The sequence below is a fragment of the Oryza glaberrima genome, chromosome 11 (assembly GCF_000147395.1).
Source record: "Oryza glaberrima chromosome 11, OglaRS2, whole genome shotgun sequence".
Lineage (NCBI taxonomy): Eukaryota > Viridiplantae > Streptophyta > Magnoliopsida > Poales > Poaceae > Oryza > Oryza glaberrima.
This window is the reverse complement of record NC_068336.1, coordinates 12,095,002-12,122,932: the sequence shown is the minus strand read 5'-3', so window position 1 is coordinate 12,122,932 and position 27,931 is coordinate 12,095,002. Positions and strand designations below refer to the sequence as shown.

At 44.0% G+C, this 27,931-nt stretch overlaps 2 protein-coding genes and 1 long non-coding RNA gene across 4 annotated transcripts; all 3 read left to right on the top strand.

Annotated features, from left to right (window-relative positions):
* The first annotated feature begins 25 nt into the window (after positions 1-25).
* LOC127755686 (uncharacterized) lies at positions 26-4,242 on the top strand. The gene is made up of 5 exons (XM_052281365.1): positions 26-80; positions 1,576-1,706; positions 2,537-2,602; positions 2,701-2,766; positions 3,988-4,242. Exons 1-5 carry the CDS (start codon positions 26-28, stop codon positions 4,099-4,101), a joined length of 432 nt encoding a protein of 143 aa, XP_052137325.1. The 3' UTR covers positions 4,102-4,242.
* A 9,134-nt stretch (positions 4,243-13,376) lies between these two features.
* LOC127755316 (uncharacterized) lies at positions 13,377-16,574 on the top strand. The gene is made up of 2 exons (XR_008012999.1): positions 13,377-15,860; positions 16,280-16,574. It is a non-coding gene; the product is annotated as an uncharacterized LOC127755316 (long non-coding RNA).
* Positions 16,575-20,885: 4,311 nt separating this feature from the next.
* LOC127753937 (ABC transporter G family member 28-like) lies at positions 20,886-27,184 on the top strand. Of its 2 annotated transcripts, none has more exons than XM_052279389.1 (14): positions 20,886-21,280; positions 21,379-21,455; positions 21,592-21,873; positions 22,238-22,301; positions 22,389-22,535; positions 22,674-22,708; positions 22,834-22,907; positions 22,995-23,857; positions 24,469-24,765; positions 24,850-25,302; positions 25,440-25,588; positions 26,164-26,453; positions 26,573-26,694; positions 26,802-27,184. In XM_052279389.1, exons 1-14 carry the CDS (start codon positions 21,000-21,002, stop codon positions 26,956-26,958), a joined length of 3,291 nt encoding a protein of 1,096 aa, XP_052135349.1. In that variant the 5' UTR covers positions 20,886-20,999; the 3' UTR covers positions 26,959-27,184. The 2 variants fall into 2 exon arrangements, with proteins under 2 accessions (XP_052135349.1, XP_052135348.1); XM_052279388.1 differs by having other exon boundaries at positions 20,887-21,280; positions 24,850-25,317.
* Positions 27,185-27,931: the final 747 nt, after the last annotated feature.

The following is a 27,931-nucleotide window of genomic DNA, read 5'->3' as shown; positions in this document are numbered from 1 at the left end:
TCGTTTGCCACTGCCGGCCGGCGCGATGGCCATGCCGTGCCCTCCCGTATCTTCCACTGCATCTGATCAGATCGTTCTCAGTAAATATGGATGGACTCATCGGTTTAGAAAAAGAAACAAATACCCACGTTCGAAAGAAAAAGGAAAAAGAGTGCGTGCGTGAATGGATCATATCCATGGGCTTGACAATATAGGTTACATGGGCTTTAAAAGACCCACCGCGTGGAACTTGGATTAGATTGTAATCAACGGTTGACATATTATGGTTTGTTTAATCAATAGCTTGATCTTCCTGATTAACGTGAGAGCTCCAAAAAAGTGCCCGATTAGTATAGGTATAGATTTACTGAACCTCTTTTGCAAGGTTAGTTTACTGCCTCCATAGTTTTAGTCTTATTACCTTCTTTGTTTTTAAGACAAAGAGGCAACAGACTCCATATTTATTTATTTGAGAACTGGATGTACAACTAGTGTTGCATAACAGCTCCTTAAGCAAGGGTGAATTACATAGAGGTCCAGATTTAAGCATGGAAGGACAAAATAAAAGATCAAAAAAGCGATCAAGTATTCAAGTCTGTCTTCAAGCTGTGGCCACATCGATAGCCTCGATGATGTTCAAGACGACGGTGAGGAATATGAGCATGGAGATGTAACAGCCCTAGGCTCATAACCAGGTATTTAGAAGTGCATTTGTTGTCCTTTAGATTGCATATTTACTATATTGCAAATTGATCATATGCGATAACAAAATTAACTCTAATCGGTAAAATTGAAACCACTTCTATTTGAACAATAACTTGAACAGAAGTATACATGTTTAATAATTTATTCAAATACTAGGTTATTTATCACCAACAAATATAAATTTTGTGGAATTTTAGCTCTCCGTTTTGACCTCCTTAAAATTCAATTTAGTTCTCAGCATACCACTTTTTACCTTTTTGCTAGAATTAAAATATTTTGAATTTTTGAGTGTAACTTTGAAAACTGGAAACTAGGTAACTCAATCTATCTCCACACCTGAACACACATTTTTGACACTCGTGTAGCTAGGTCAAACTAATTACCCATGAATGAGAGAGTGAAAATTCCTGAAAATTCACTATTTTCAATGTGTACCTATGTTTGTAACTTTCCTTTATCTGCCCCATGGGTCCAGCTCGACTTGGCCCCACTTGTCACTGACTTCGGCTCTCCAACAAGCCCCATCCCACCTCCAGGTCGTGCACCCACCTCAGCTCCATATGACAAGCAGCTATGGAAACCCTTTCATCTTCTTCCCCTTTCTTTCTCCCTTGTCTGTTCTTTTCTTTCTTGCAAGCTGAGCTCCCAGCTCACTTCTTCCCATCAAATCTCCTCCAAACACTTGGGATCCATCCCTGCATGTCACACCACTAAACCCCCATCACTCTAAGCTCCTCATCCATCCGAAAATCTCCCACATGCATGGATTCGTGAGAGAGATCGAGAAGAAGGAAGAACAAGCAACTTGCAGCCTATGAGGTTACAGCAGCAGGGAGAACTTATTTCCATTGATTTATGAGTTTCCCTCTCCATCCATGGCTCCCCTATGAGGTTCTCCATTGTGTTGGTCATCTCTAGTGCATTCCATAGGTCATCGATTCAAGATTTGGAGGCAAGTGGTAGCTGCAACTCGTCCCTCTCCATTGCAGGACAACCCTGAGATTCTTCGGTTTACTCTCTTGGTACGGCCTTTTCTTTTGTGTGTGTCACATTCTGTAGGAATGTGTTAACTCATATCTTGTAGGTTTAGAGTGCTCTCATGCATGTCTATCCACTGCACCCATTGGACCTCTATTAGATTGTGAAGTGAACCGAGCTCGTCTTTGGGTTTTGTGGTTCCCACACTAACTAGAACCTTGTTTTTTTAGCTACAAACAAGCTTTTGCTGAACCATCTAGCATGTTGCTAATTTCATATCCACATGTAATAGTTCAACCTACAGGTCCTGTAAAAGAATGCCACCACGAAAAGCCATCTCAAATGCTGGAAAAGCTAGCAATATTTACTGCTGCCCTAACCAAATTTTTCGTAGAAAATTCATCTGAACTCCGTTTGAGCTGAACCAAATTTCTGTGGATTAAGAAAAACGTGATCTTCAATGTTGTAAAATAAAAATGACCAACTTTTGTACTGGTTTTCCCAGTAAAAATATAAATAGCTATATGTATCCCTTGTGTGGTCTAGCTCTTATGAAATTCGTAAGAAATTATTGGTAAAAGCTAAAATTGTGAAACCAATTTTGTTGAGCTCATATTTTAGTACTCTTTGCTGTTATGGTGTTGTTTTTTGGAAAAACTACCTCTTAAATCATGTTTAGGAGTTTATTTAGCATTCCTATGTTTCTAACTTGTAAGATCCATAAATAAATAATGACAACACATATAGCTGTGAAATAATTTTTCTTAGGAGCCGTGAGTGATGTACTTTACTCTAAAAATAATCATTATTATGAAATTTTGGTTTGAAATGCATTTTACTTGTAATGTACTAAAGGAAACGTTAATATTTACAGAACTGCCATTTTCAGCACCTGAGAGCTTGTCATTTTCATATCTCCCAAACCATAAGTGATAATCTGGTGATTATCTACCCACTGTATTTATTTCATAATTTATCGATCATTTTGCATATGCATGTTTATTTGGCTCTTATTCGCATATTGCTTCTTTTCGATAGATTCGGAGATTCCGGAGAGTAACGAGCCATATCCCGAGGAGGATAGTGACTACCCTCAGCAGCAAGGCAAGCACCTAAGCATATAGAACCTATACTTTCTCTAGAAATGATTTGGTTGCAATCTATACGTATATATATGCTTGCATTGCCTAGATATTAATATTGTCAGTTTATGGTGTATGGGTAGAACCTATTTATGCATTTAGTTCTTGTGTTATTGCTGTCCTTATATCCTATTACCACTGGTTGGGATTACTTGGGATTTCTTATTCATTAATGCTTAGCCATGCTTAGTGCTAATAGAACTATAGGGATGGATAGTGCTATTAATTGTGGTATATAAACAACTTGCATTATTGGGCATAAAACTTGAGCACTTACACTAAATAATGGTTGATGAAATATGTTGGACTTGGACGGGTGATAGGGCGATGATGGGAGGTTGGTTTCCCCTGATGCAAGTAGCCCCATCTAGGTCGTTAAGGACCGAACATTTTGACATCTATTCAAGCACCCTTCGTACTTACCACATGCCTTATTTGGGACCAGCTTGTTCTTACTAGTTCTACTGTGATCATTTATACCACGTTGGAGAGTTGTGAGGCAGGTAGCCTTTGGAGGGCCTCGGGTGCCTAGGTTTGGCCGGGGGTGCCTCCCGCGTGGCGCGCCCGCCTTGGTCACATCACGCACGCACGTGACTGAGTCGTCGAGAACCCCAGCGTGGTATAGGTGGTTGGGGTGGGGCTAAGAAAGGGCATGTAATGAGCTTGAATCACTTATGTACCGCACTCAACGGGGTGTGTAGCATTTGATCTTTGTTCATTTCGTGTGGGTCCAGTTGTACACCTTTGGTCAGAGTATAATCTATTCGAATAGCCGCGTCCTCGGTTATGGACAAGGCTTGATGTGTTAGTCAGTTATGTTAGCATCAAATGTGGATTATTATGGATGGGATTATGTTTGATGGTGGTGTTGGCATGTTGTGCCATGTTGGTATAGACTTTGGTAGTCCATGGTTGATGATGAGAGCGCCGTTTTGGGCTCATTTGCTTATACATTTCAGAATTAAATACTTGCTGTCCATAAATTAAAATGATGCTAGATTTACTTGTCCTTGCTTATTTTACTCATTAATTGCTCAATAAAATTAGCTCTATGCAAATGTTGAACCTAGAGACCCACTATAGGCTAGAAAGCTTGCATACTTCTCTCTCCCTTATGTATATATAATTTTGGGTAAGACTTGCGAGTACAATCTTATACTTAACCCGATGTTTGCAATTTCAGGAGAGGATTCCGGTTATGAGTTATGTTTCTTGTGTGGTCATTGCTCTGCCGAGGGCGGCGAGGGCAATGAGTGATCTCTTGCAGCTTGGCTCTTGCTCGGTTGGTTTGCCCTAGTGGGGTTGTGGCACCACCGGTTTTATCTTTTGCTTATGAACTCTAATTGAGACTTCCGCTGCTATATTTATGTGTTGTATGTTGGGACCTTGGACCCTTTTATGTGTCATGTACCTCACTGCACTTTAACCCTATTATGGTACTTGCTATGTTTATTAATTGCTTGCGATGAAAGTGTGAGGCTAGTCGCATTCCTGGGGACTAGCTAAGCATGAGTAACGGGTTTTGATCGCTTGAGATAATTGGGGATAGCACTTTGGATCGAGTCACTGGGGTATGCTTTTGGTCACCACCTTCGAGTGGTTGACAGGCATATGACGTGGTGGACTGGCAAGCTATCTTACAGTTATGTCTTACGCTCACTACTCGACATTTCGATTATTATAACAGAAGGTTGTCAACCGTGATCATGGACACATTGAGGACGAGTGGCTATTTATGCGTGTATGGATCCCACTTCTCCAATAGTATGTGGTGGTCACGTTGGACACTAGATGGTATAATACTCGGGGTGTCCACAGAGAGCTGCAGCAGATCTAGCCTTAGCATGATCCAACAAGGGCCTCACATAGGAGGTTAGGGCCTTGGCAATCAAAGAAAAGTTCAGCTCCACCGCAAAATAACACTGTAAAAAATAACAAGGAAAGTCAACGTTGTTGCAAATCCTCCATGTGAAGCAGCCAAATCGATCACTCTGACGGCGGAAACGAAGAAACCACAAGCAGTTGCAGTAGAACAAACCAAGAACACATACCCAAACGGGGCCTCTGTTGTGTAGAGGTTAAAGCTTCTTTGGTACAACATGCAAAACCCAACTGCTTGATGAAGAGTCGCAGCTAGATGCGATGAAGAAGGCTACTGCTCTTGAAGCTTGCTCGCCGGAGAAAGAAGTGTTGGCCGGCGCAACCCAAGCTAGTCTGGAACACCCCCAGTTGATTGCAACAAGGTTGGGCCCGAAAACACGAGAGACGACCACCAAAAAGAGCTCCGATGTTATCCCCCATGAAACCAGGACGAGGAAGTGAACGTCAACGACCTCCTCAAGCTATACACATGAACCTAAAAAAACAAGATTAACTTGAACTACGGGAAAACCCGACCCAGCTAACTACAAGGAGGACCCGACCTCTCTTTCTCTCATCACCGGGGCGAGCCACCGGAGCCGAGGAGGAAGAGGGGCCAGAGCGGTGGGGAGATTTTTCTCGCTCCTTGGTCGAGAGCTTTCACGAGACACTGGTTAGACTCCTATCGATCATATTCATGTCATACACTCATCAGTCTTATTACCTTCTTGACTTCTTGTTGTTGTTGCCTGATTATGTAAATACCTTAACTGTAGAATGATGAAGTTACTTTAGAATGGTTTCTCAAGCAGGACTGTCCACATTTACCTTATGCAAGGGTAAAAAAAATGCAAGATCTACAATCTGATACTCCCTCTGTTTCACAATGTAAGTCATTCTAGCATTTCCCACATTCATATTGATGTTAATGAATCTAGACATATATATCTATCTAGATTCATTAACATCAATATAAATATGGAAAATGCTACAATGACTTACATTGTGAAATGGAGGAAGTATTAAGGTTTTCTTTGGGGCAACAATACAAGGTATGACAAGAGTGAGCCACTCATCGCTATTTGTCTCCACAATTGTGTATACGTTGCAAACTTGCACCTGTTGGAGCCGTCAATTTCGTTTTGCTACATGAGCAATTAAACAAAATCAATCACCACGCCAACCAGAAACGGTAAGTGATGTCTTTATGCATTACATAAATATATGTTTGTTAGTAACTCATAGTGTTCGCCATTCGTGTTGTAAAGCCCTAACTTAATAAACTGGAACGTTTATTTGGCAGTATTGTAGGCCTTAGAATTTGTGTGTGCAGTTAGAAAGTAGCATGCCAATATTTGTGTAATGAATGGAACAAAATTAGACCATACAATGCCTAAGCTATTGATAAAGTTGCCACATGATTCATTTAGGAGTTTGTACAAGCATGCTTTTGCTAGCTACCATTTTGTGAGGCATTCATTATATTTTTTTTCTTCTAGGAGCCCAAGATTATATCATGACCTGAATCCTGACCGATACTCATAATTAAATCTCAGATGTTGTATATGTCATCATTGATATCTGATTTATCCTACTTATCAATGTCTTCTCTACATTGTTTAAGGTTATCCAAATATTTACATGCCTCATATGTAGTTGAATCTCTCTCTCTCTCTCTCTCTCTCGCCACTCAAACGTTATGACAGTTTGGAATTGTTTGCTTTAGACAATCTCTAAAATAGATCATTGAAGAAAAGAATCGAATGCTCCTTTAGACAACAAGAAGGCAAAACAACTAGAAAAAACAAGAATGCTCACTTGATCTCTGCACTATCAAACAACGAGGCAGCGTTACCAGTTACCTGCCATTTTTGAACTGATGCCTACATAGTTTTAAGGATACACTTCACTACCTCAACAATCTGGTGCTTATAAGAAGCATATTCAATATGTTGTTATTATTTGTAAGCAATAGCAGCACGATCCATGTCTTGGTACTAATGCATTTCAGTGACTTTCTTACAATCGTATTTTGTATAAGCTCATTGCTCAATGAACTTTAACTTAAGCTAATGTTCAGAGTACTGTTCCATTGATAAATGTAGGTTTTGATGGAGTCCATTGCCTTGGAAAGATTAATGCTCATGGTTTTATTATTACCAATCTATATCTATACTAATATAAAAAGGAGGAGTTCACCTCTTCCAATCCTACAGGCCAAATCAACTTATGAAATCCCTACCGTTCATCCGCATCTACATCGCCCTGAGCCCTAATCCCTGCCGTCCACCCACATCGCAGGCCCCATTCTATCTCCACCGCTATTTTCGCTCGATGTGCCATCCTCCTCGCGTTAACACCGCCGCCGCTCGCGATAACACTGTCGTTTCTCCATCTTCCCCAGATGACACGAGCCCCCTCGCTCCTGCTAATAGCCTAGCGCTGCTTCTCGAGGCGCGGCGTGAGCCGCCCACAGATGCAGCGGCGATCAACGAGGTGGGCAACAAGAAGCTAGCGTCAGTGTAGGGTGCCCTCGAGATCATCGCGCGGGCACGGAGGTGGAGCTAGGGTCACAGGCAACAGATGGCGTGCATCCTATCGCTTCTCCTCTGGAAACGATGTTGATGAGATGCCGCTGCGCCTTGGTCACCATCGCTCCGTTGGGAGACCACCTCCCCAAATCAGTAATGGCTGGCACCTCCCCCAAGCTCCCATCGAATCCACCAGTCTCCTCCACCACCAGACCCATTTGGCCTTCTTCTCCATCAGATCCATGTATATATCCAACCTCTGAGGCACCGTGGGGCCACTGGATCAGGCCTACTCAGTGACGACGGTGAGGAGGAAGCTTGTGGCACCGTGGAGAGGCAATGGGGGCGGTTTCAGGCTCGATAGGCTTGTGAGTGGTCATGAGACTCATGACCTCCGCGCGCGGCGGAGCTCGGTGCCATGAAGCGCGTGTTGGAGGACACGGAGTAGTAATTCAGCGGCGCATGCTGCCCTTGTCGGTGCGTCCATCCATCCGCTCTGTCTCTGTCTCTGTCTCTTTCTCTTGATACTCGATAGCATTTGGTGAACTGTCTCCCTAATTACAGCCAGTTTTGCCTGATTCAACTGGGATTGTTTTGTTTTGTTGCGTGCAGTGATGATCTTGCTTCTCCATGAGTAAATATCAAAGCCTCGAAAGTGGGATCTGATTTGGATGCACTTAAGGTCAGTAATATCCAGTTTCCCTGCAGTATGTACTGTTGTTTGCTGTTGGAATTCGTTAATTTATCGTGACACACTAATGTGTTTCTGCTGATTTGTATCATTGCAATTAGAAATTGTGGATGTGCTTTTGATGCTTGATATAATGGCTTTAAAAGAGGCTCTTGGACACTGTGAGGTACTGAGGTGAGTAGGGAACTTTGTTCATTGCCGTGTTGGTGCACCATTGATTTGCATTTTGGTCGATAATTATGCTGCAAGCAGCTAAACATACATTTGCACCTGCTTGATTCCCGCGTAAACATGATGGATCAGTTGAACTCAAAGATAAGGTACAAAATGTTTGTTCTGCTTAGTTGCCTCTCTGAGTCATGAAGACTTTCATAAGCTTTATTCCTGCATGTTGGACATGCTACAACTGATTCTACATCTCTTGCTTCCATTGCTTGCAGCCATGCTTGACATTCGCAAAACCCATTGGGTGGATCAGTTTAAAGCTAATATACTATATACTAACACTCTATTTGAATAGGATATCAAGGGATCTATTAACGTACACCTATGCAAATTCATGAGGAGTTGCATTGATCGCCTCACTTTTCTACGTTTCTGCCACCATCGCAATCTCGAGGTCACAATTGCTCTTGGTTCCCATCCATCGCAACCATTTGTTCTGAACTTAGATGCTTGTCCCCTGAGAAATCCCCTTCTGGCTTCACTTATTGATTGCTAATAGTATGGTACATTGACTATCCTATTTGATTCCTATGAACATTGATGCTCACTGTTTGATACATTTCACTGCCATTCATTTGTTTAACATAAGGCATGCGCATTTAAGCTAGGTGCATGTAATAACCCTTGGGGCCACTTAAGGATCTATTCCCTTTTACATATGCACACATGAGTAGTTATAGAGGTAAAAAAAAGTATGCATAGTTTTATATGATCAGTTTCAACTATCACACGCAACATGAGTCATCGAACTTAGTGTGGAGAGAAAATTTGCTCCTATTTATTTTGAGATATATCATTGATTTATTTTCCAGTAGTTAGCTTCCCTTTTCAGCAAATGTGATCATTTAAAGTGATTATTAGCTGATTTAAGTAGAAAATCCCTGATTAAAAGAAATGAACATTGGTGGCATTGTATCTTTTATATTTGCATATTTATTTACATTGTTATTTTAATATTTTTTGCAGTAGATTTTCCTTATTAAATGATAAACTGAGTTTTTTTTACAGCTGCACCATCCATTTTTATATCATTGTTGTTAAATTAAATTGATTCTTGATTGTTGAGAGCCTCACCAGGTAAAAAGGAGCCATAAAAAGATGCTTGCTTCACTTAAATTTATGGATAGAAATAAATCCAAAGTCCCATAGACAATACAAGATTTTATGGACCAAAAGCAACTTTTCTTAGTAGTATGTTCCATTAACAATGGGGCATGTAGAGTCAGACTCTTCAGGGCTTGATAGCATCATATTGAACTATAACATAATATCTATGACATATCTGTTACATGTAAACAGATTGGATAGCCTACTGAAATTATATATTTATTTCTTACGGGTGAAACTACAGGAGGGAACAGATGACACGGTCACTTGGAGATGGTCTTCTAACGGGACATACTCGGCAAACTCCGCCTACAAGATACAATTCGTTGGAAGTATTCAAGATAATAGGTCGGATTTTTTCTAGAAAGCTAAGACTGAAAATAAATGTAAATTCTTCTGTTGGCTCATGATCCATAGGAATATTCTTACAGCGGACAAGCTCCTTCTCCGCGGCTGGGATAACGGCCGCATTTGCCCACTCTGTGGAGTGGAGCCAGAGACGGCCACTCATCTACTCATGGATTGCGCCTTTGCAAAGCAGGTCTGGAGATCCATCTGGCAGAAAGCCGGGCTTCACATGCCTATGGCTTCCTCCTTCAATGGGGATATGCTTAGCTGGTGGATAGCGTGCAGAAGAGAAATGATCAGGGATCAAAGGAGAAGTTTTGATGGCCTCTTCATCTACACAGCCTGGGGAATTTGGCTTCAACGAAACGCAAGGATCTTCAACGGTGCCTACAGCACAGTACCGCAAGTCGTTGACTCCATCATCACCATATGCAAAGCCTATGAGGGAGCTCATAATCTAGATGAGTAGTACCCAGTTCCTCTTCTTGGTTGCTATGCATTTCCTGAAAATCCTCCCATCCGTTTCTTCTTGTTTTGTGGGGGGTTCTATGGTTTCCTCTTGTATCCATAGCCTGTAAAAACTCTTTTTATCTTCTTCTCCTATAATGAAATTGGCAGAGCTCCTGTCGTTTATCGCTAAAAAAATATATTTATTTCTTATGTTTGATCCATGAATTGTGTTCAGTTTCAGGAAGAATTCAATGCAAAGTTTAAACTGAAGGCCCCAAATTGTATAATAAATTTAAGTTGGTCTTGATGAAGGATCCAACTTCATTTTCAAGATATATGGAATGCATGCAGATTTATAATACATTCTCATTAGTTCAAAACTCAGTACTATCAGCTTTTGTATTTCTTCGATATTTCAAAATTCCCTGTGCTTTGGTTGTGCTATGAGAATTTCTAATTTCTTTCATTGTCATTTGTATAGATATTCAAATGACGATAGGTTTCTTCCATTTTTCCAATGATTTATTTCTTCCTTACATGGATCCTTGTGCAATGTACTCTGTTTGCATACAGTACAGTTTTGTTTTCCCCCTTTTCAGCCTGAATGTAAATTTCAGGAAGCTTTGATTCTTCATTCTTCTATGGATCGAAATGAATCGGTTTTGGCTATATATTGAGTTTGCAAAATATTAGATTGATGGAATATATATTGTGAAAAACGTGCATTGCGCCAGTCGTTTCACATATGTTAGTGTGAAGAACTGCAGGGCCCTTTTCCAAGCTGCCACTATTGGTTTTTGAGCGATGGTGCTTTTTTTTTGGGAAATTTTGTTACAGGACACTGCTATTGTGTAGTTTTAGCCTTAGGACATTGCCAAAACTAACTGTTGAGGGAAACATCCATAATCGTGGTATTTTGCCAGTGGACACCGCGCCGACTAAAATAATAATTTACAGTTGAAGAGGAGAGAGAAATCACGTGAAATGTCAAAAATACCCTTGGGCTCACATGTCAGCTATCCTATCTCTTGTATATGTGGGGTCCACATGGCAGTGACTTAGCGCGAAGCTGACTAGCATGCCGAAGCTCACCGCCGCCGCTGACACTGATTTTGGCACCACTATGCACGAGACCACCACCATTAGCTTCACAATCCTCCACTCTACAAATCCACTTTTGGCTGCACCTCATGAAACCCCGCCGTTCACTGCCACCGCCGCTGCCTTTGCTCCTCCTTGCGTTGACCGAAACGATATTACTTCGGCCAAAAATTTTAAATTTTTAAATTTTTTTTATGAATTTTGGTAATATTTGTTTAAATTCAACTAAATTTTATTCGAAATTTCAGCATTTCGGTGAGGTCCGATCAAATCGGCCAAACCGAAAGGTTTAACCCTGGTAGTAAATACCAATATTGTGTTAAGTATATATATAACATGATTAATATGGAATAACGGTTGTATCGTAGTTCTCTTATGTCTTTTCCACTATATTAATTAATTAGAGATGAATCTTATGTGTGTCACAATACCCCTTAATCATAATACTAACCAGGTCTGGACTATAGTGAGTTAATTATAGATTGATATAAACTATGTCTTTACACCTCTGTTTTTGCTGCTGAAATATAAATGCGGCACTCTCAGGAATACTCATTGGTGAAATGCTACAACGGTATCCGTGCGCTTGCGGATTTATTTGTAAGCGTAAGAAATACCAACAAGCATTTCTAGCACCACTGTCAGGGAAGGCACTGGTTAAAGATAATGTTATATACATCTATAATCATACTATGTTTAATAAAACATTGGTCCAAATAGGTTAACCTTGATTTGTTTTCTCTTTATGTGAAAACAGGTAGTGTATGACCGGTTTTGATCTGTGGATAAACTTCGTTGATACTCTAGAGAAACTTGCCAGAAGAGTCCGACCTCGTGTCATTCCTCCGAAAATCAGGCTCTCGGCACCCAAACCAGTCATCTTTGCACCATCAACCTTCAAGCCGATGACTCAGAAGACTCTCCATGAATACTCGGCTCACTCTGCTTCCAATGTGCCCATTGGGCCTACTATCAACACTGGGGATGCCAGCTTTGAGATCAGATGGGTCTGATCACTATGTGCTATGGAGGTTATATAATAAGGTCGTTGAATAATAATACTATGAATAGTCGATTCAATGATATTATCTCTTCTGTCAAGTGCTTCTCTACTAGACCACATATATTCAAATCCATTAGTGATCAACTAAGTTATCAAACAAAGTTATATATCGGTTGATTAAATAAAAAAGAATTAACCACTACAAGAAATATGACCTTCTGTGACGAATTCCTCGTGACGACGGAGCTATTCGTCACTAGCACATTCCATTTTATGATGATAAGTATGAGATGGGGTGGCTTAGTGACGAAAAAAATGTGTTCGTCGTTAATACCAACTAGAAATCGTCATAAAGTATTTCAATGGGACATCGTGACGAATATTAATTTGTCATAAGGGGCACAAAGCAAACGTCATAAATTTATATAATGCATTTCTAAAAAAATATATTAAAAGTTAAAGCAATTTAATCAAGTGAATTAATGAGGAAACTAAAATATTCCTTTAAAAATCATGGCCGGAAATATTTTTGTAATATTCTACGTGGTCTAAATAATTCTCTAAAATTTTCCGTAAATTTTCGAAGCTCAATAACTAATTTTAATACCATAAAGTTCATTTAACCTATTAAAATAAATAGAAAGCAAATTAAAATTCCTCTCTCTGTCCTTGGGCCTTTTTCGGCCCAAGTATTACTTTCTCCCTCTCTTAGCCTATAGCCTCTCTCTCCCTCCTCCTCCCTCTTCGGGCTGCCGGCCTAGCCCTTTTGTTCCTCCCTTATCGAGAAGTCTATTTTGCCTCTCTCCTCTCAATTCAAATAATTTTTCGAGTAGTAAATGATTTCAAATGAAAAAATTACCAATAACAAAGTTGTATAACTTATCAAGATCTATAACTTTTGTTTTGGTCATTTTGCTATATGACTTTGTTTCAGTATTTGAAAATGTTGTTTGAAGATGTCACAATTTGAAATTCAAATTCAAATTATTGAAATAAAGTCATAGCAAAATGACCAAAACAAAAGTTATAGATATTGATGAGTTATCGAGAAATGACCAAAATAAAATTGGTAGATCTTAACGAGTTCTACAACTTTATTTTGACAACTTTTTCATAAAAATTCATTTAATATCATAAAATTTAATTCAAAGTTTTTCACATTAACAATTCTTTCCCTCCTCGCCCCTTAAAAAATTTTCATCTCTTCTCCTCTCCCCCATCTCTCTCCTCTCTTTGATATCCTCACCCCTCTCTTTTTCTCTCTTCTTCTCCCTCTGTCCCTCACTCTCTTTCTCTTTCTCTTCCTCTCTCTCTCTTTCTTTCTCTCCTCTGCGCGCAACGCGCAGCCGAGGAGGAGGCGCCGAGAGCGGGCGGCCGGTGGCCCCGAGCAGTGGGCGGCGGGCGGTGCGGCCGTGGAGCTGGCGTTGGGAGCGGGCGGCGGGCGGTGTCGAGCAGCGGTCGGTGGGCGGCGCCGCGACGAGGACGAGGCGGCGAGCGCCACGGCGAGGAGGAGGCGCCGGGAGCGGGCGGCGGGCGGCAGGCGCCGCGGCCGAGCAACGGGCGCCGGGCCGCAGCAACAAGGAGCGGCGCCGCCCCGCGATGCGGACTCCGGCGGCGGCGGTGGGCGAGGGCCATGATGGGGACGGGCGTGGGCACTCCCCCACCTGAATCCGCCGCCGGCTACCTTCCCCCGCCCCGATCTGCCGGCGGCGGCCCTCCCCCACCCTGATCTACGGGCCGCCGCCCTCCCTCGCCCCGATCTTCCTCTGTCTCCTGAAGCGGTGCCTCCCGCTGGCTTCCGTCGTCAAGCTCGGTGGCGGCCATATCCGACCGCCATGAGCTCGTCGGTGGGCCGATCCAGCTGCCATCAGCAGCACCAGTATACCCTGGGACGATCCGGCCACCAGCATCATCTTAGCTTTCTTTGATGGATGTGGTAACTTTCTGAACCAAAAACTAACCCAGGACTACCTACCATTATTGATAATCATTCTTTTTGGAGCTTTAGTGATCTTTAAATGAAATAATCCAAATTTAGCCGAACCATAATTTTCTATTGCAGGATCTTAGATAGAAAGAATAAAAAAAATATTTGCTTCATTGTCCTACCATGGAAATTAATTTAGATAGAAGGTAACGATTACAATATGCATTTTGTACTAAGCTTAAGAATTGATTTTTCATACAATATTGGTGATTGAATAATTGCTTTTACAAAGAGATGGCATGAGGCATGTCATTTTTTCTTTTGTGGTTACCTAATGTTTTTCTGCATGAACATATACAATTGGTTGAGCATCTTGAAAATATGGATCTCAATCGTATCCTTTTTACTTTTAAAATTTTAAAATCAATTCAAGTGCACTTTGCTAGCAGCTAGCTTCAAATTGGCAAGTTCAACATGTGTTTTTAGCTAGTTTGTTAATGGAGTTTTTGTTATTTTCATATTTAATCCAGTATACCTATACTCATCAAACTAGGATATATATGGTCTTTGTTCCCATTATGCTGCATCCTTTCTCCCATGGATTAATTTGATGGTAACTTAGCTTTACTGCATGGTTTGCTTATGCATTTTCTATTTTGTTTGATAGCTTTTAGAAATAGATATGAACTGATAACTTGACAAGTGATAAATCAAAGCTATTTTGGTCTTTTCTTACTTTATCTAACTTGCACTTCTAGATTCACACCTTTTGGAGTAGTATAGAATTCAACTGAATTTTTGGATGCTATTCATGCACTTGCATATTTTTAGATTTGTTTTGAGTATATCGATGGTTCTCCTACCATGGCAAGCTGCTATATTTGACTTTGGATTCCAGACTTATGGGCCAGGTATTGTTTATTTAGGTTTTGTTATATTCACATTATACTAACAAGCTGTATGTACAGTATTAAGGCACATGTAACTTATTAGCTCTTAGTCTCTTACATGATAATACTTAGGATGTCTCTGGATAAATATTTCTCTACTCACATTTTGTTGTCTTGATGCGTTCATGTTTGTCTGTTATGCTCTTCACGGTGTCTGCAGCAAAGGGATACTCTCTAGATAAACCTTTTTGGCACCACACCAGTTTGGAGGAACGGTTTTGAGTGCATCATCAATGTTAGAAGAGTTGTTTTGAGTATATTGATAACAAAGGGACCAAGTATTGGTAGGCTTCTATATTCGTGGATTACAGCCTTTTAGCGCAGTGCTATTTTTAGTGTTGTTTTTTAAAGGATTTGGTGACATGCATCAGGATGGTTGTTAGCAGTAGTGTTTTTTTAAGGTTTTGGAAGCATCAGGATGGTTGTTAGCCGTATTCAGTCACATATAATTAACTTTCTTAGCTGATAGGTGTTAATGTTTAGATTGTCTTTATAGATATCTTCCTTTTCACACATTTTACTTTCTATGTGCAAACATGTTCTTCCTTATGCAGTTCACTGTATCCGTGGCAAAGTGCGGCCTAGTTATCTATTGTTGACTTGAAAATCAGAACCTGAAAATAAACTATTGTTGACTTGTCATGTCTTATTTTCAAGTGAAAATTATAGAATGTGTCTCTTCTCCCCATCTGCAAATATCACGTGTGGCTGTCTTTTCTATATGTGATAGAAGTAAGCTACTTGTATTACTAGTGTTTGCTTCCCTATAGGACAAGTGCCTGAAAAACAAACTTAACCGTGATAATGTTTGATACCAGCAAAGGACTTACTCTTGGAGCTACATTCTGCATTCCCAAGTCGTGGTAAGATAGAAAAAATGTGCTAGTTCCTTTATTTACTGTTATTTGATAAATGAGAAAATTGTTATCGATACACTTTGTACATAAGTTTCTTTGATCTGTTTTACTAGTATGAGCTGTACCTAAATGCTATGTTTGGCCACTAAAACTAGACATGCATTTTTGAGGAGTTAGTAAAACTTTTGTTCCATCACCCTCTATTCTTATGTAGCCAAGTGTATTTTAACTACATAATCCCTTGTCGTGGTCCTGACATTATGGGTGTGCACCTAGCAGCCATATGTCATTGACACATTGGATGATATATTGTGGATAGGAGAACTTTACAGCGATGGCATGTTGTATTTAGCACTTGTGCATATGAAAAAACTTTGGGAGACGATGTCATGTTGTATTTACAAACTGTCTGCATGTAATTTCAGAAGCAAATTAAGTATGAAGACGTGCCACCCACTGCAGTTGATCTTTTCAAGGAGTGCCTTTGCTGCAACAAGATCGGTTTTTGTGATGCACCAAACTTGTTTATTTTGCTATTGTCAATGCACTTGTATAAGAACCTGTTTTGGTCACTGAGTTTTGGTCAGTGAACCTGCATGTATGTATGTTATTGGGCTTGTGGTATATTGGATGTTAACTGGTCTTGTATAACCTTTGTGATATATGGGCCTACTAGGCCGTTATTTCGTATAATGCTTGGGCCTATATGGGCTTTAGAAATTGGCTTGGCCCACTTATTATTTGATCTTAATGCAAATGGATATAATGCAACTGGGCCGAAAAGTGTTTGCAAAGTGCTACACCTCAAATGGGCCAAGCCTTAATTTAATTCGGCTTGCAATTGGGCTCAGCCCATAAATAGGCTGCTCACTACATGGACCTAGATAGGATACACAATATTTTGTGACGTTCTCAAGCTTAGATAATGGCGAACACGAGCGTCATAGACTCTATGACGACGGAAGGATCGTCACTAGATTAATGACGAAAAAATAAGGTTTCGTCATAGAACACCATTAGAGACGCATGATAGGTGACGAATGAATTTTCGTCACGCGAGCGTCAGAGATTACGAAACGTGATGAAAAATTCAATATTCGTGATGAAAGTGAAGCGTCATCTATCATAAGATCTCTTGTAGTGAATTCATTAAGTCTCATATGAAGCGTAAGCGCCTCACCTCTCTTTGGAGAGTACGAGAGATTTCCGTGGCCTGTAAACATATGGTTTTTCCAGCCGTAACCCTTATCCCTGTATCGTTCTAAATTAGACTATAGGTTGGTTTGATCTCCATATCAGCTTTGCTAGTCAGCTTAATCTTTTCTAAACCGATCTTGATCGAGAGGTTTTCTCGGTTGAGGTGGTTGGCTACTCTGTTAACACCGCAAAATTATTAGGTGAATCTGTGTTGGCCAGAAAAGGTGTCAACAGTTTTTATGTGTGATATATAAATGTTTCAATTGGAATTTAGCATTGTTTCATTGTTTGACAATAATATGATAAGTTGCTATAAAGATTTTAATTGCAATGAATACTATTGAACAATCGGATAAGTAACGTAGGAGAAAAATGGCTTCATGCATGCATGCAAGCAAATGTTGGTGTGTAGAGAGAAAGAGGGATCATGAGTACATACACAGTGTGTAGAGACTGTGAGGGAAAGCATGTGACACATAGAGTATATAAGAGAGTGCATGCATCAAACAACTGAGAAGGAGGGCGAGTGCTTGATTTTTTTTTCCTTTTTTGAGCGTCCAATCCATAGTCTCGTCCTTGATATTAACTCGGTCTTTGATCTTGGTTATAACAATTGATGATCTACAGGCCCGCTAATTGTTTTCAATAAACATAGGCTCATGAGTAAAAATATGAAGGTGGAGCCCAACTTCGTAAACAAGCCGAGCAGATTCTCGGGTCACCCCTGAATGCTGGATACACACAGCGGAAAGGCTAGTTCATGAACATGTGCGAACTAGGTATTTCGCGGCCGGGTTTCCAACTGCATAGTGATGAAGGCTAGGGGATAGGGTTAGGGTTTTGGGGGTGGGGGTGTTGGGGGGGGGGGGGGAGGGTGGCGCTTGGGAGGGGGAAGTGGTGGATTTGGGCCTAGAATGATGGCCTAGGAGGCGGCTGACATGCAGTGGATGGCGGACAAGGGTGGACGGTGAGGCGGCGGCGGCGCTGCCGGAGCCGCGGGGTCGGCAGTGGGCGGTGGCCGGTGTTGGTGGCGGGCACAAAGCATGGCGAAGGGGAAGGGGAGGAAGTCAGCCAAGCGGGGCCACGCCAGCACATTGACGCCTATTGGAAGGCGGGGCAACGACATGGTATGGGGGGGTGGCGGTAAAGAAAGAGTTGACCTAGTTGCCCGACGATCTCGTCAAAGGGAGGAGGTGGTGGATGGGGGCACGCCGGAAAAGTTGGTGGAGGAGGGGGCTCGTTGGATGGGATGGGCGGGTGGCTCACCGGTCGTCGTCGCTGTTGTCGCTCAAGTGGAGAGAAGGAAAAGAACGACTGCGAGAGAGGAGAGTAAGACATAAGATAGATGGAAAAGATAAGGTGGAGAGATGTTGGACTGGGCTGAAAGCGTTCGCGGGCTGCGAACGCCACTAGACCAATCCTAGGAAAAAGTACACCGAAGGTCCCTCAACTTGTCATCGAGTTACAAAATTGTCCCTCAACCGCAAAACCGGATACAACGCATCCCTTAACTTATAGAACCAGTGCAAACTAGGTCCCTCGGCGGTTTTGACTCCGGTTTTGTCCGACGTGGTAGCAGACTCAGCGTGGGACCCACGCGGGCCCCACACATTAGGGTGTCCCCGTCAGCACCTACTCACTTTTCCCCTCTTCTCTTCCTCTGTTTCTCTCCTTCCTCTCGCTCTCTGCTCTCGCACAGGGACGGCGCTAGGGCTGCCGCCCACAGTGGCGCGCGCCGCCAGAGGGTGGTGCGGCCGGCGCGAGCTAGCCGGCCTCCCTGCTCCCCTCGTGCGGGCCGCCGGCGGGGCGAGGCAGGAAACGGGCGGCGGGGTGGCGTCGCGACGCGGCGGCGACGGGCCGGGTGCAGGCAAGCGCCGCGGCGATGGGCGCGGAGGTGGAAGCAGGTGCGAGCGGCGGCAGGAGGCGGAGTAGCGGGGCATGGGCGGCAGTGGGAGGAGCCGCGTGCGGGCGGGTCAGGAGCGGCGCTGATGGCGGCGAGGTAGCTAGCTTTATGCCGTCATTGATCTCATCGATGCGTGGGACACGTTCATGCAACGAGAGACGCATTTTGAGCTAATTGTATTGCAGTTTAAGTATTCAACCATGAAGAATATATGCTCAAATTAGAAGGTATCGCATTTGTTCTTACATGGCTTGGGGATGTGCTCCTCGAGGTCGCCGTGGACGGGGCACTCGACGGTGACTGGCGACTGCAGCGTGACGATGGTCAGGGAGTCCTTGGCCTCCACACCCGACATGCCGCGCATGTCCTGACCTTGCGGGCTGCCACGGTGGCGTCGCCCCTCCAGTCAGTCGCCCTTGTCACGCCGGGGCTTTCCACGCCGGCGCCGGCGCGGAAGCCATTGCGCCCGGCCTTGGTCGTCGTTGTGCCCTGCATCCCTCCGCTCCCGCTTGGCACGGCACAAACGACCCAAACACACTCGATTCCCTGTGAGAGCTCGTGATCTTGAGAGATCGTACTGGTCTTGAGCTAGCTGCTCGCCGTCACCGAGAGCGGCTTCAGGGGAAACCCACCGGAGCGAACCACCCTCCTCTTCGCACGCCATCTTCCCGCCCCGCGTCAGCCATGGCGCCGCCGCCGCCTCTCCTCGCCGCCCTATCTCTCTCCCTATCTCCGTTTGCTTCCCCTTCTCCTATTGTTGAGGTCATGTGCGTTCTGTCCCGGCAGGGTGCCTGTGGCGGCGACAACGGCGGTGGAGGGAGGAAGCGGAAGGGCGTGGTGGCCGGACCGCGACCTCTGCGCCAGGGCAGCGCTGTGCGCGCGCGGCGTCGCTGGGACACGTGGACGCGCTCCGGGAGCTCGGGCACTGCCTGCAAGAGGGCTACAGCGTGCGCTGCTTCGTGTTCGACGGTCAGTCGCCGCCTCCTCATCCAGGCCAATGCCCGTGAGCTCGCCACCACAGTCACCGCGTCGGCCTCGCTCCTCCACGCCACCGACAAGCTGGCTGCCTCCCGCGCGGCACTCGTGCCTCCTCTGCGACTTCGGCTGCCACGCCGCGGCGAAGGCACCCAGCTGCTCCCCTGTCGCCACCGGTGGAGAGGATCAGAGGAGAGGAGAGAGGTGGAGGAGGGAGGAATAAGAGGCTGACGTGTGGGACCCACGTGGGTCCCACACTGAGTCAGCTGCCACGTCGGACAAAATCGGAGTCAAAACCGCCGAGGGACCTAGTTTGCACTGATTTTGTAAGTTAAGGGATACGTCGTATCCGGTTTTACGGTTGAGGGACGATTTTGTAACTCGATGACAAGTTGAGGGACCTTCGGTGTACTTTTTCCCCGATCCTACACACAGTGGACAGAACCAATTTCAAAGCATCCATCCAACCATCCACGTGTCCGTCACAGCATCTGAACCATCTGAACACTTGGACCATAGGCCACCCCTATCCGGCCACAAATTTTGACAATTTAACCCTTTGTAAAGACTATTTTTACAAATGAATTGCCGTCAAAACTTATTTAAAAAATGACCCTTTTGTTCAGCGCCAAATCGTGTGGAGCTGAACTTAGACACCTCGGCGCCATATAGCGTGGCGCTGAATGTGTGTTGGCATGCTGACTTAGCCTCCCATCCACGGTGGCACGGCATTCAGTGCCAGTTGACATAGCGCTGAGGTGTCTAAGTTCAGCACCAGATGATTTGGCGCTGAACAAAATGGTTATTTTTAAAATAAGTTTTAGCGGCGGTTCATTTGTAAAATTTGTTTTTTTAAAGGGTCAAATTGTCAAAATTTGTGCTTGGCCGGCTGTCCTGACCATCCGTTTCGTCCTCCTTTCCTGTGCTTTTTCCTCCTCCGACCATCGTCTTCCCCCGCTTTCTCTGCCCTCCTATTTCTCCTCTCCGTCCACTACCTCCGCCCTCCTCCACCACCCCCATGCCTGCGGCGACCACCACCGTTCCTCTACGAGACTGATCCCGTCGTCGCCATGGCCTCTGTGGCGGCGCAGCTGGTCGGCGCGGCCCTCACGCTGCTGCTCCTCTCCGTCGCCGCAGCACCCGCGCGGGCCAACGAAGTGCCACGCCTCTTCCTCCAGGAGATCGCCAGCGACTACGACGATGGGATCGGAGGCACGGCGGGGGATAAAGGGGCGAAGACCATCGCCGGGAGTCCCATCGTAGCCGGGGTCATGAACGACCGTCTCAAGGCTCTTACCTCCTCCTTTGCCAAGGCTATTGGCGACAAGCTCGACTACTGCATCAAGGACACGTCAGTCACCCCCACCCCGTCAATCATCCCTCCGTCCCTCCCACCGCAGCGCTTTTCGATTCTCAATTTCCGATCTCTAGCTCTGTTTGCGTTTACAGCGACAAGGAGTGGAATGCTGCGTTCAATTTCTCCAAGGACACCACCTTCCTCACCAATTGCATGAAGCAGACCAACGGTATGCATGCTTGCTTAAGCAAAACGCAGCTTCAAATTATCATCTGTTTGAGGAGCATTTGATAACCACATACTACATCGCCTTGGCCTCGATCGTGAGATGATGCATGACGCATCACGCTGACCAAAATGAGCAGGAGACCTGCAGCAGCGTGTCTGCACAGCCGCAGAGATGAAGTTCTACTTCAACAGTTTGATCGACGCCGGGGAGAAGAGCGGGGAGATTAATTATGTCAGGCCCAACAAAAACTGCAATCTGTCATCCTGGATGGACGGCTGCGAGCCGGGCTGGGCATGCACTGTTGGAAAAGAGCAGAAAATCAATCTGCAGGATGCTAAGGATATCCCTTACAGAGCTCTTGACTGCCAAGCTTGTTGCCCTGGCTTCTTCTGCCCCCATGGTCTCACTTGCATGATACGTGAGTTCCCACGCCTAGCTCTAGCTACTCCCTCCGATCCCAAATATAACCATTTATGGAATTCAAATTTTTGTACATATTTTATTCCAATAATGGGAATCCAAGCAATTCAAAATCCGAAATTTGACCCTTCATCTTAAAATCTTTCTTAAACAACCGAGAAATACTTGTATTTAGAATAGAGGAAGTAAATGTACATTTCTCACAAATATTTGATTATTCAGAAATCAGAATATTTCCTTGGATGTTTCGATTTGTATTTCCACATTTCAGTCTATCGAATTGTTTTCCTACAATATCTTATCATGCTACTGAATGTCAACAATGGGCCTGTGATGATTCTATTTGTTGCTGTTACCTGCAGCTTGCCCTCTGGGTGCATACTGCCCGCTGTCCAGCTTGAACAAAACTACAGGCATCTGTGACCCGTATGTTGGACGTCGTTAATACTCTTGCATATATCCAGATGATTAAATTGAAGGCTATTTGCTAGTAACAATGAAGATGAATTTCAGATACAACTATCAACCACCCGCTGGAAATCCGAATCATTCTTGCGGTGGTGCTGACAATTGGGCAGACGTGGTTAGCACTGACGATATTTTCTGCCCACCTGGATTCTACTGCCCGAGCACGACACAGAAACTCCCTTGTAGTAGTGGGTAATCCTATCTATCTAGTTTTTTGTTTTATTTTGATAAATTATTCAAGTAATACCTCGAAACAAATTAATCTTTTCGTGTGAAAAGGCTTCAGTATTGCTTTATCCAAATTCTAAGAGGTTAGGAATCGTGTTGCAGGTTTTACTGCAGGAAGGGATCAACCTCACAAACTAGTAAGTCCACTTCACCTTAGATTGTTGGAATCCTGAGCGTCAGTTCTTCTTTTTCTTTTTCTTGTTTTTGTGTATGACAATTCATCAATTCAATCATCAAATAATGCGGTTGCTTATTGATTCAGGATGCTACAAGAAGAGCTCTTGTCCACCAAACTCTGCTACACAGGACATTACAATATTTGGTGCATTGTTAGTGGTAATTAATTTACGGCTGACCTGTAGCATGCAATATATAGGTTGAAGAAGTAACTATGAATTTCTGTTTCCTCGTACTGTTGTGTAGGTTGCCTCCTGTTTAGTGCTCCTGATCATCTACAACTTCTCCGGCCAAATTTTGACGAACCGCGAGAAGAAGCAAGCAAAATCCCGAGAGGCTGCTGCAAGGTATGCGAGAGAGACTGCGCAAGCTCGAGAGAGGTGGAAATCAGCAAAGGATGTCGCCAAGAAAGCCGGAACGGGTCTTCAGTCACAATTGTCTCGCACCTTCTCACGGAAGAAGGCTGCCCAGACACCGAAAGGTGGTGGCGGCGGCGGCAGCAGCCTGCCTCCAAGCGGAGAAGATGGGGGCGGGAGGAAGAAGAACCTGACCGACATGATGCAGTCGCTCGAGGACAACCCGGATAACGATGAAGGATTTAACCTGGAGATAGGAGACAAGGGCCTGAGGAAGAACATGCCGAAAGGGAAGCAGATGCACAGCCGGAGCCAGATCTTCAAGTATGCGTATGGCCAGATCGAGAAGGAGAAGGCGATGCAGCAGGAGAACCACAACCTGACCTTCTCAGGCGTGATCAGCATGGCCAAGGAGCACGACGTCAGCACGAGGCCCGTCATCGAGATCGCCTTCAAGGACCTTACGCTGACGCTGAAGGGGAGCAAGAAGAAGCTCTTGAGGTCCGTGACAGGGAAGCTCAGGCCTGGCCGTGTGGCCGCCGTGATGGGCCCATCTGGCGCGGGGAAGACCACGTTTCTCAGCGCCATTGCCGGGAAGGCGACTGGCTGCGAGACGTCAGGCATGGTGCTCATCAATGGGAAGGTAGAACCCATCCGCGCGTATAAGAGGATCATTGGCTTTGTCCCCCAGGATGATATCGTTCATGGAAACCTCACCGTCCAAGAAAATCTCTGGTTCAATGCAAGATGCAGGTACTTGTTGTTTGATGACTCATTTTGCCAAACAAAAAATGTTGAGCCTTTTAACCTTGCTAGTACCCATCAATTCCTTTGATAAATATAAGATGTCGTATTAGTTTTTGATAGTCTTTAATGTAAACCTTTTCAATTGCTAGTTTCTTTCATATAATATTATTATTGATGACTACTGAATTAAATTCATATAAAATTGCTTTCACATTTAAACTTATCTGTACCTACTACTAGTATGGCACTGAAAACTTACATGTTAGCTTAACTGCTACTACGCTCCTGGTCTAAACTCCAACAAGCATATTTTTCCTCGATTTTCATTAACACGTTTTTCAAATTGTTAAATGGTTTGTTTTGTGCGAAAACTTTCTACATAGAAGCCGCTATAAAAAATCGAATAAAATATTTTTTCAAATTTTCAATAATTAGAACTCAATTAAACATATGCATATAACTTGCTTCGTTTTGCGTGTGCACTTAATTTTCATCCCTCCATCAGTTGTAATACTACTTGAGTATTACAAATGTTGAGTTTTGCAAATATATGTGTTTCTTATATTTTTCAACGGAGGAGCGATTGGAAGCATTGACCTGCAGTTCCACAATTCCAGGCTTTCAGCAGACATGTCGAAAGCTGACAAGGTGCTGGTCGTGGAGAGGGTGATTGAGTCACTGGGACTGCAGGCTGTTCGAGATTCTCTGGTCGGGACAGTGGAACAGCGCGGCATCTCCGGTGGGCAGCGCAAGCGAGTCAATGTTGGCCTGGAAATGGTGATGGAGCCATCGGTGCTGATTCTGGATGAGCCAACGTCCGGTCTGGACAGCGCCTCCTCCCTCCTCCTGCTCCGCGCCCTTCGCCGTGAAGCTCTCGAGGGCGTCAACATCTCCATGGTTGTTCATCAACCCAGGTTGGTGTTGAGATCGACTCTCAACCAAGAAATCATGGCCTCGAGCTAAACAATTAATTAATGGTGGCTTTTGGTGCAATTCAGCTACACTCTGTACAGGATGTTCGACGACCTGATACTTCTAGCCAAGGGAGGGATGACGGTGTACCATGGGCCTGTGAAGAAGGTGGAGGAGTACTTCACGGGGCTGGGCATCACCGTGCCGGAGCGAGTGAATCCGCCGGACTACTACATCGACATCCTGGAGGGCATCGTCAAGCCCACCATGAGCGCCGGCGTCAGCGTCAAGGACCTGCCGCTCAGGTGGATGCTGCACAATGGCTACGACGTCCCCCGGGACATGCTGCAGAGCTCCTCCGACTCTGAGTCCTCCTTCCGAGGGAGCACGAGCCCGGCCTCCGGCGATGCCTCCGTCGCGGCCGAGGTATGGGGCAACGTCAAGGACATCGTCGGCCAGAAGAAGGACGAGTATGACTACAACAAGAGCACTGAAGATTTGTCGAACCGCTGCACTCCTGGCATTCTCAGGCAGTACAGGTACTTCCTCGGAAGGTAATCTCTTCTCTGTCTCTATATGCTTAGAGTTTCCTTTATCTGAATTTTTTCTTTAGCTCTAATAGATGCCAGTGCCTATCTCTAATGCCTATTGCATCTCTCTTCGTCGTCTCCTTTAGGTGTGGCAAGCAAAGGCTCCGTGAAGCGAGAATACAAGGGGTTGATTACCTCATACTCTGCCTTGCCGGGATATGCCTGGGGACACTGGCCAAAGTCAGTGACGAGACGTTTGGAGCGCTTGGATACACATACACAGTCATTGCTGTCTGTAAGTATTAGTCCTCTCTGGTTCTCTTTTAATTGATATTATTTTTGCTATACGTACAAAACTAAGCAATAACTATATTATCCATATACAACTATTTTACCCTTAATAATTTTATTTAGTACTGTGGGTAACAAATAAATGGCACATTACAAAATAATCAATACGCTTCATATTGTGAGATGTTTTGACTTCTTTAAGTTAAAGTTTTGAAAGTTTGACTAAGTTTATAAGAAAAAGACAGCAACATATAAAACACAAAACAAAAATTGTACTATGAAAATATATCCTATGATATATTTAATGAAACTAATTTAGTGTTATAAATGTTGCTAAATTTTTTCTATAAACTAAGTCAAACATAAAAAATATTGACTAAAAAACTGTTTATTGTAGGCATAAATTGGGAAAGGCAGATATTTGAATTTCATGAGATAATTAGTGTTTATAAATAACTTAATTTTTGTTCAAAATTTTCAATCCACGAATGGTGGTACGGCTTATCTTCTCTTTGGAGTTTGGAGCTTGGCAAAGCTTGTATTTTCTTTGAAGCTAAAGTTGAGTCTAATATGGTGCAGCTCTGCTGTGCAAAATTGGAGCCTTGAGATCATTCGCGCTTGACAAGATATACTATTGGAGGGAGAGGGCCTCCGGGATGAGCTCTCTCGCCTACTTCATGTCCAAGGACACCATAGACCACCTCAACACCATCGTCAAGCCCATAGTCTACCTCTCTATGTTCTACTTCTTCAACAACCCCAGGTCATCCATCTGGGAGAACTACGTCATTCTTGTTGCCCTCGTCTACTGCGTCACTGGCATCGGCTACACTTTCGCCATCTTCTTTCAGCCAGGCTCTGCACAGTTGGTGAGTGTTGTAGATGTACTTGTATGCAGGCTGGATTAATTTCCAGTAGAACAAAGATAGAATTCACGATGCACATTTTTGTGGTAAGCTATACATCCTCACGCTTAATTTCTGTGCAGTGGTCTGCGCTGCTTCCGGTCGTTTTGACTTTGATAGCAACTCAGCAGAAGAACACTTTCTTTGCTGACCTGTGCTACACAAAGTGGGCTCTAGAAGGGTTTGTGATGGCAAATGCTCAAAAGTACGTCTTATCCCTTTGCTCAAAATCTGAAGTCAATAGACACTGCAATTAATCCTTTTGGTTTTGAAAGTCTAACCTACTCAAACTGTTTCTGTCTCTTGTCGCAGCTACTCCGGGGTGTGGCTGATTACACGGTGCGGTTCACTGGTCAAGAGCGGCTATGACATCAACGACAAGGCTCTTTGCATAGTGGTTCTCATTGCCAATGGTATAGTTTTCCGCTGCGTGGCATTCTTCTGCATGGTGACCTTCCAGAAGCACTAGAATCGTCCATGACAAGAGAAAAACAACCCCATAATTCTCCTTCTTTGTCTATCCATGTAGCTGATACGTTCATTCATTGATTTATGTGCAATAGAAATGTACATTATAACCTCTTCTGTCGGGCGCCAGGTGTAGATGAGAGCAGACTCTTCAATAGTAGTAAAAAATTGATCAGGATTCATGAATACCCTAAATCTCTATCTATTATAAAAATTAAAAATGTTTTTGCCGTATAAATTTCGTACGTCGTCTTTGTCCAAGCCGGATTACTGTCCGCGCTCGATTTCGATTTTTCGTAAGTCATACATCATCCACATCATGTGCGATTCTGATCGTTCTCCGTGGATGGAAAATGCACGGTATGAGTACTAGGCCTCTTCTCCCTGCGGTGCACTCGAGACGACTGGTCCCTATTACCATCTCTCTCGATGGCAGAGCGGCCGGCGATTCTCCGGGCGGACATGCTTCTGGCCATCCCTTGCACCGACATGAGCTTCTCGTTGCTAGGTTTCCTTCCGAATCTAGAGATGGCCGGAGCAGTTGGAGCTCGTAGACCGCCGCTACCAAAATCCAACATCGCCGCCGCCGCTTCATCGTCTCATCGATCGTCGTCTCCCATGCCCCTACTCCTGAACAGGTTGATGAGAAGCCGAACGTTGGAGGTGCATGGGATCGGGAGCTGGTGGACGAGGTTCTCTGGGGACGGGGCCAAAGACCGAGGGCATGGGGTAGATGGGTTAGCACAACGGCGGCGCGGGTGCCAAGCGTGGATGTCCTCGACTATTGGTATTTCTTAATAATATTACTAGAAATAGTCATTCTAGCAATGGCGCCAGAAATAGTGCTGGTATATTTATGGTTACAAAATTAATCCGCAAGTGCACAGATATATCATTGTAGTATTTCACCTGGAAGTATTCTAATGTATCGTATTTTTAATCTTAAGGGAAGATAATAAGAGTGAACTTTACTA

Bases quoted from the DNA above. Each gene is read 5' to 3' on its own strand.
- LOC127755686 (XM_052281365.1), top strand. From the start codon at position 26: ATGGCCATGCCGTGCCCTCCCGTATCTTCCACTGCATCTGATCAGATC. The intron at 81-1,575 runs GTAAATATGGAT...CTCCCCTATGAG, and splicing joins ATCTGATCAGATCGTTCTCA to GTTCTCCATTGTGTTGGTCA. The intron at 1,707-2,536 runs GTACGGCCTTTT...TAATATTTACAG, and splicing joins TTCTTCGGTTTACTCTCTTG to AACTGCCATTTTCAGCACCT.
- LOC127753937 (XM_052279388.1), top strand. From the start codon at position 21,000: ATGGCCTCTGTGGCGGCGCAGCTGGTCGGCGCGGCCCTCACGCTGCTG. The intron at 22,908-22,994 runs GTAATTAATTTA...ACTGTTGTGTAG, and splicing joins TATTTGGTGCATTGTTAGTG to GTTGCCTCCTGTTTAGTGCT. The intron at 24,766-24,849 runs GTTGGTGTTGAG...GGTGCAATTCAG, and splicing joins ATGGTTGTTCATCAACCCAG to CTACACTCTGTACAGGATGT.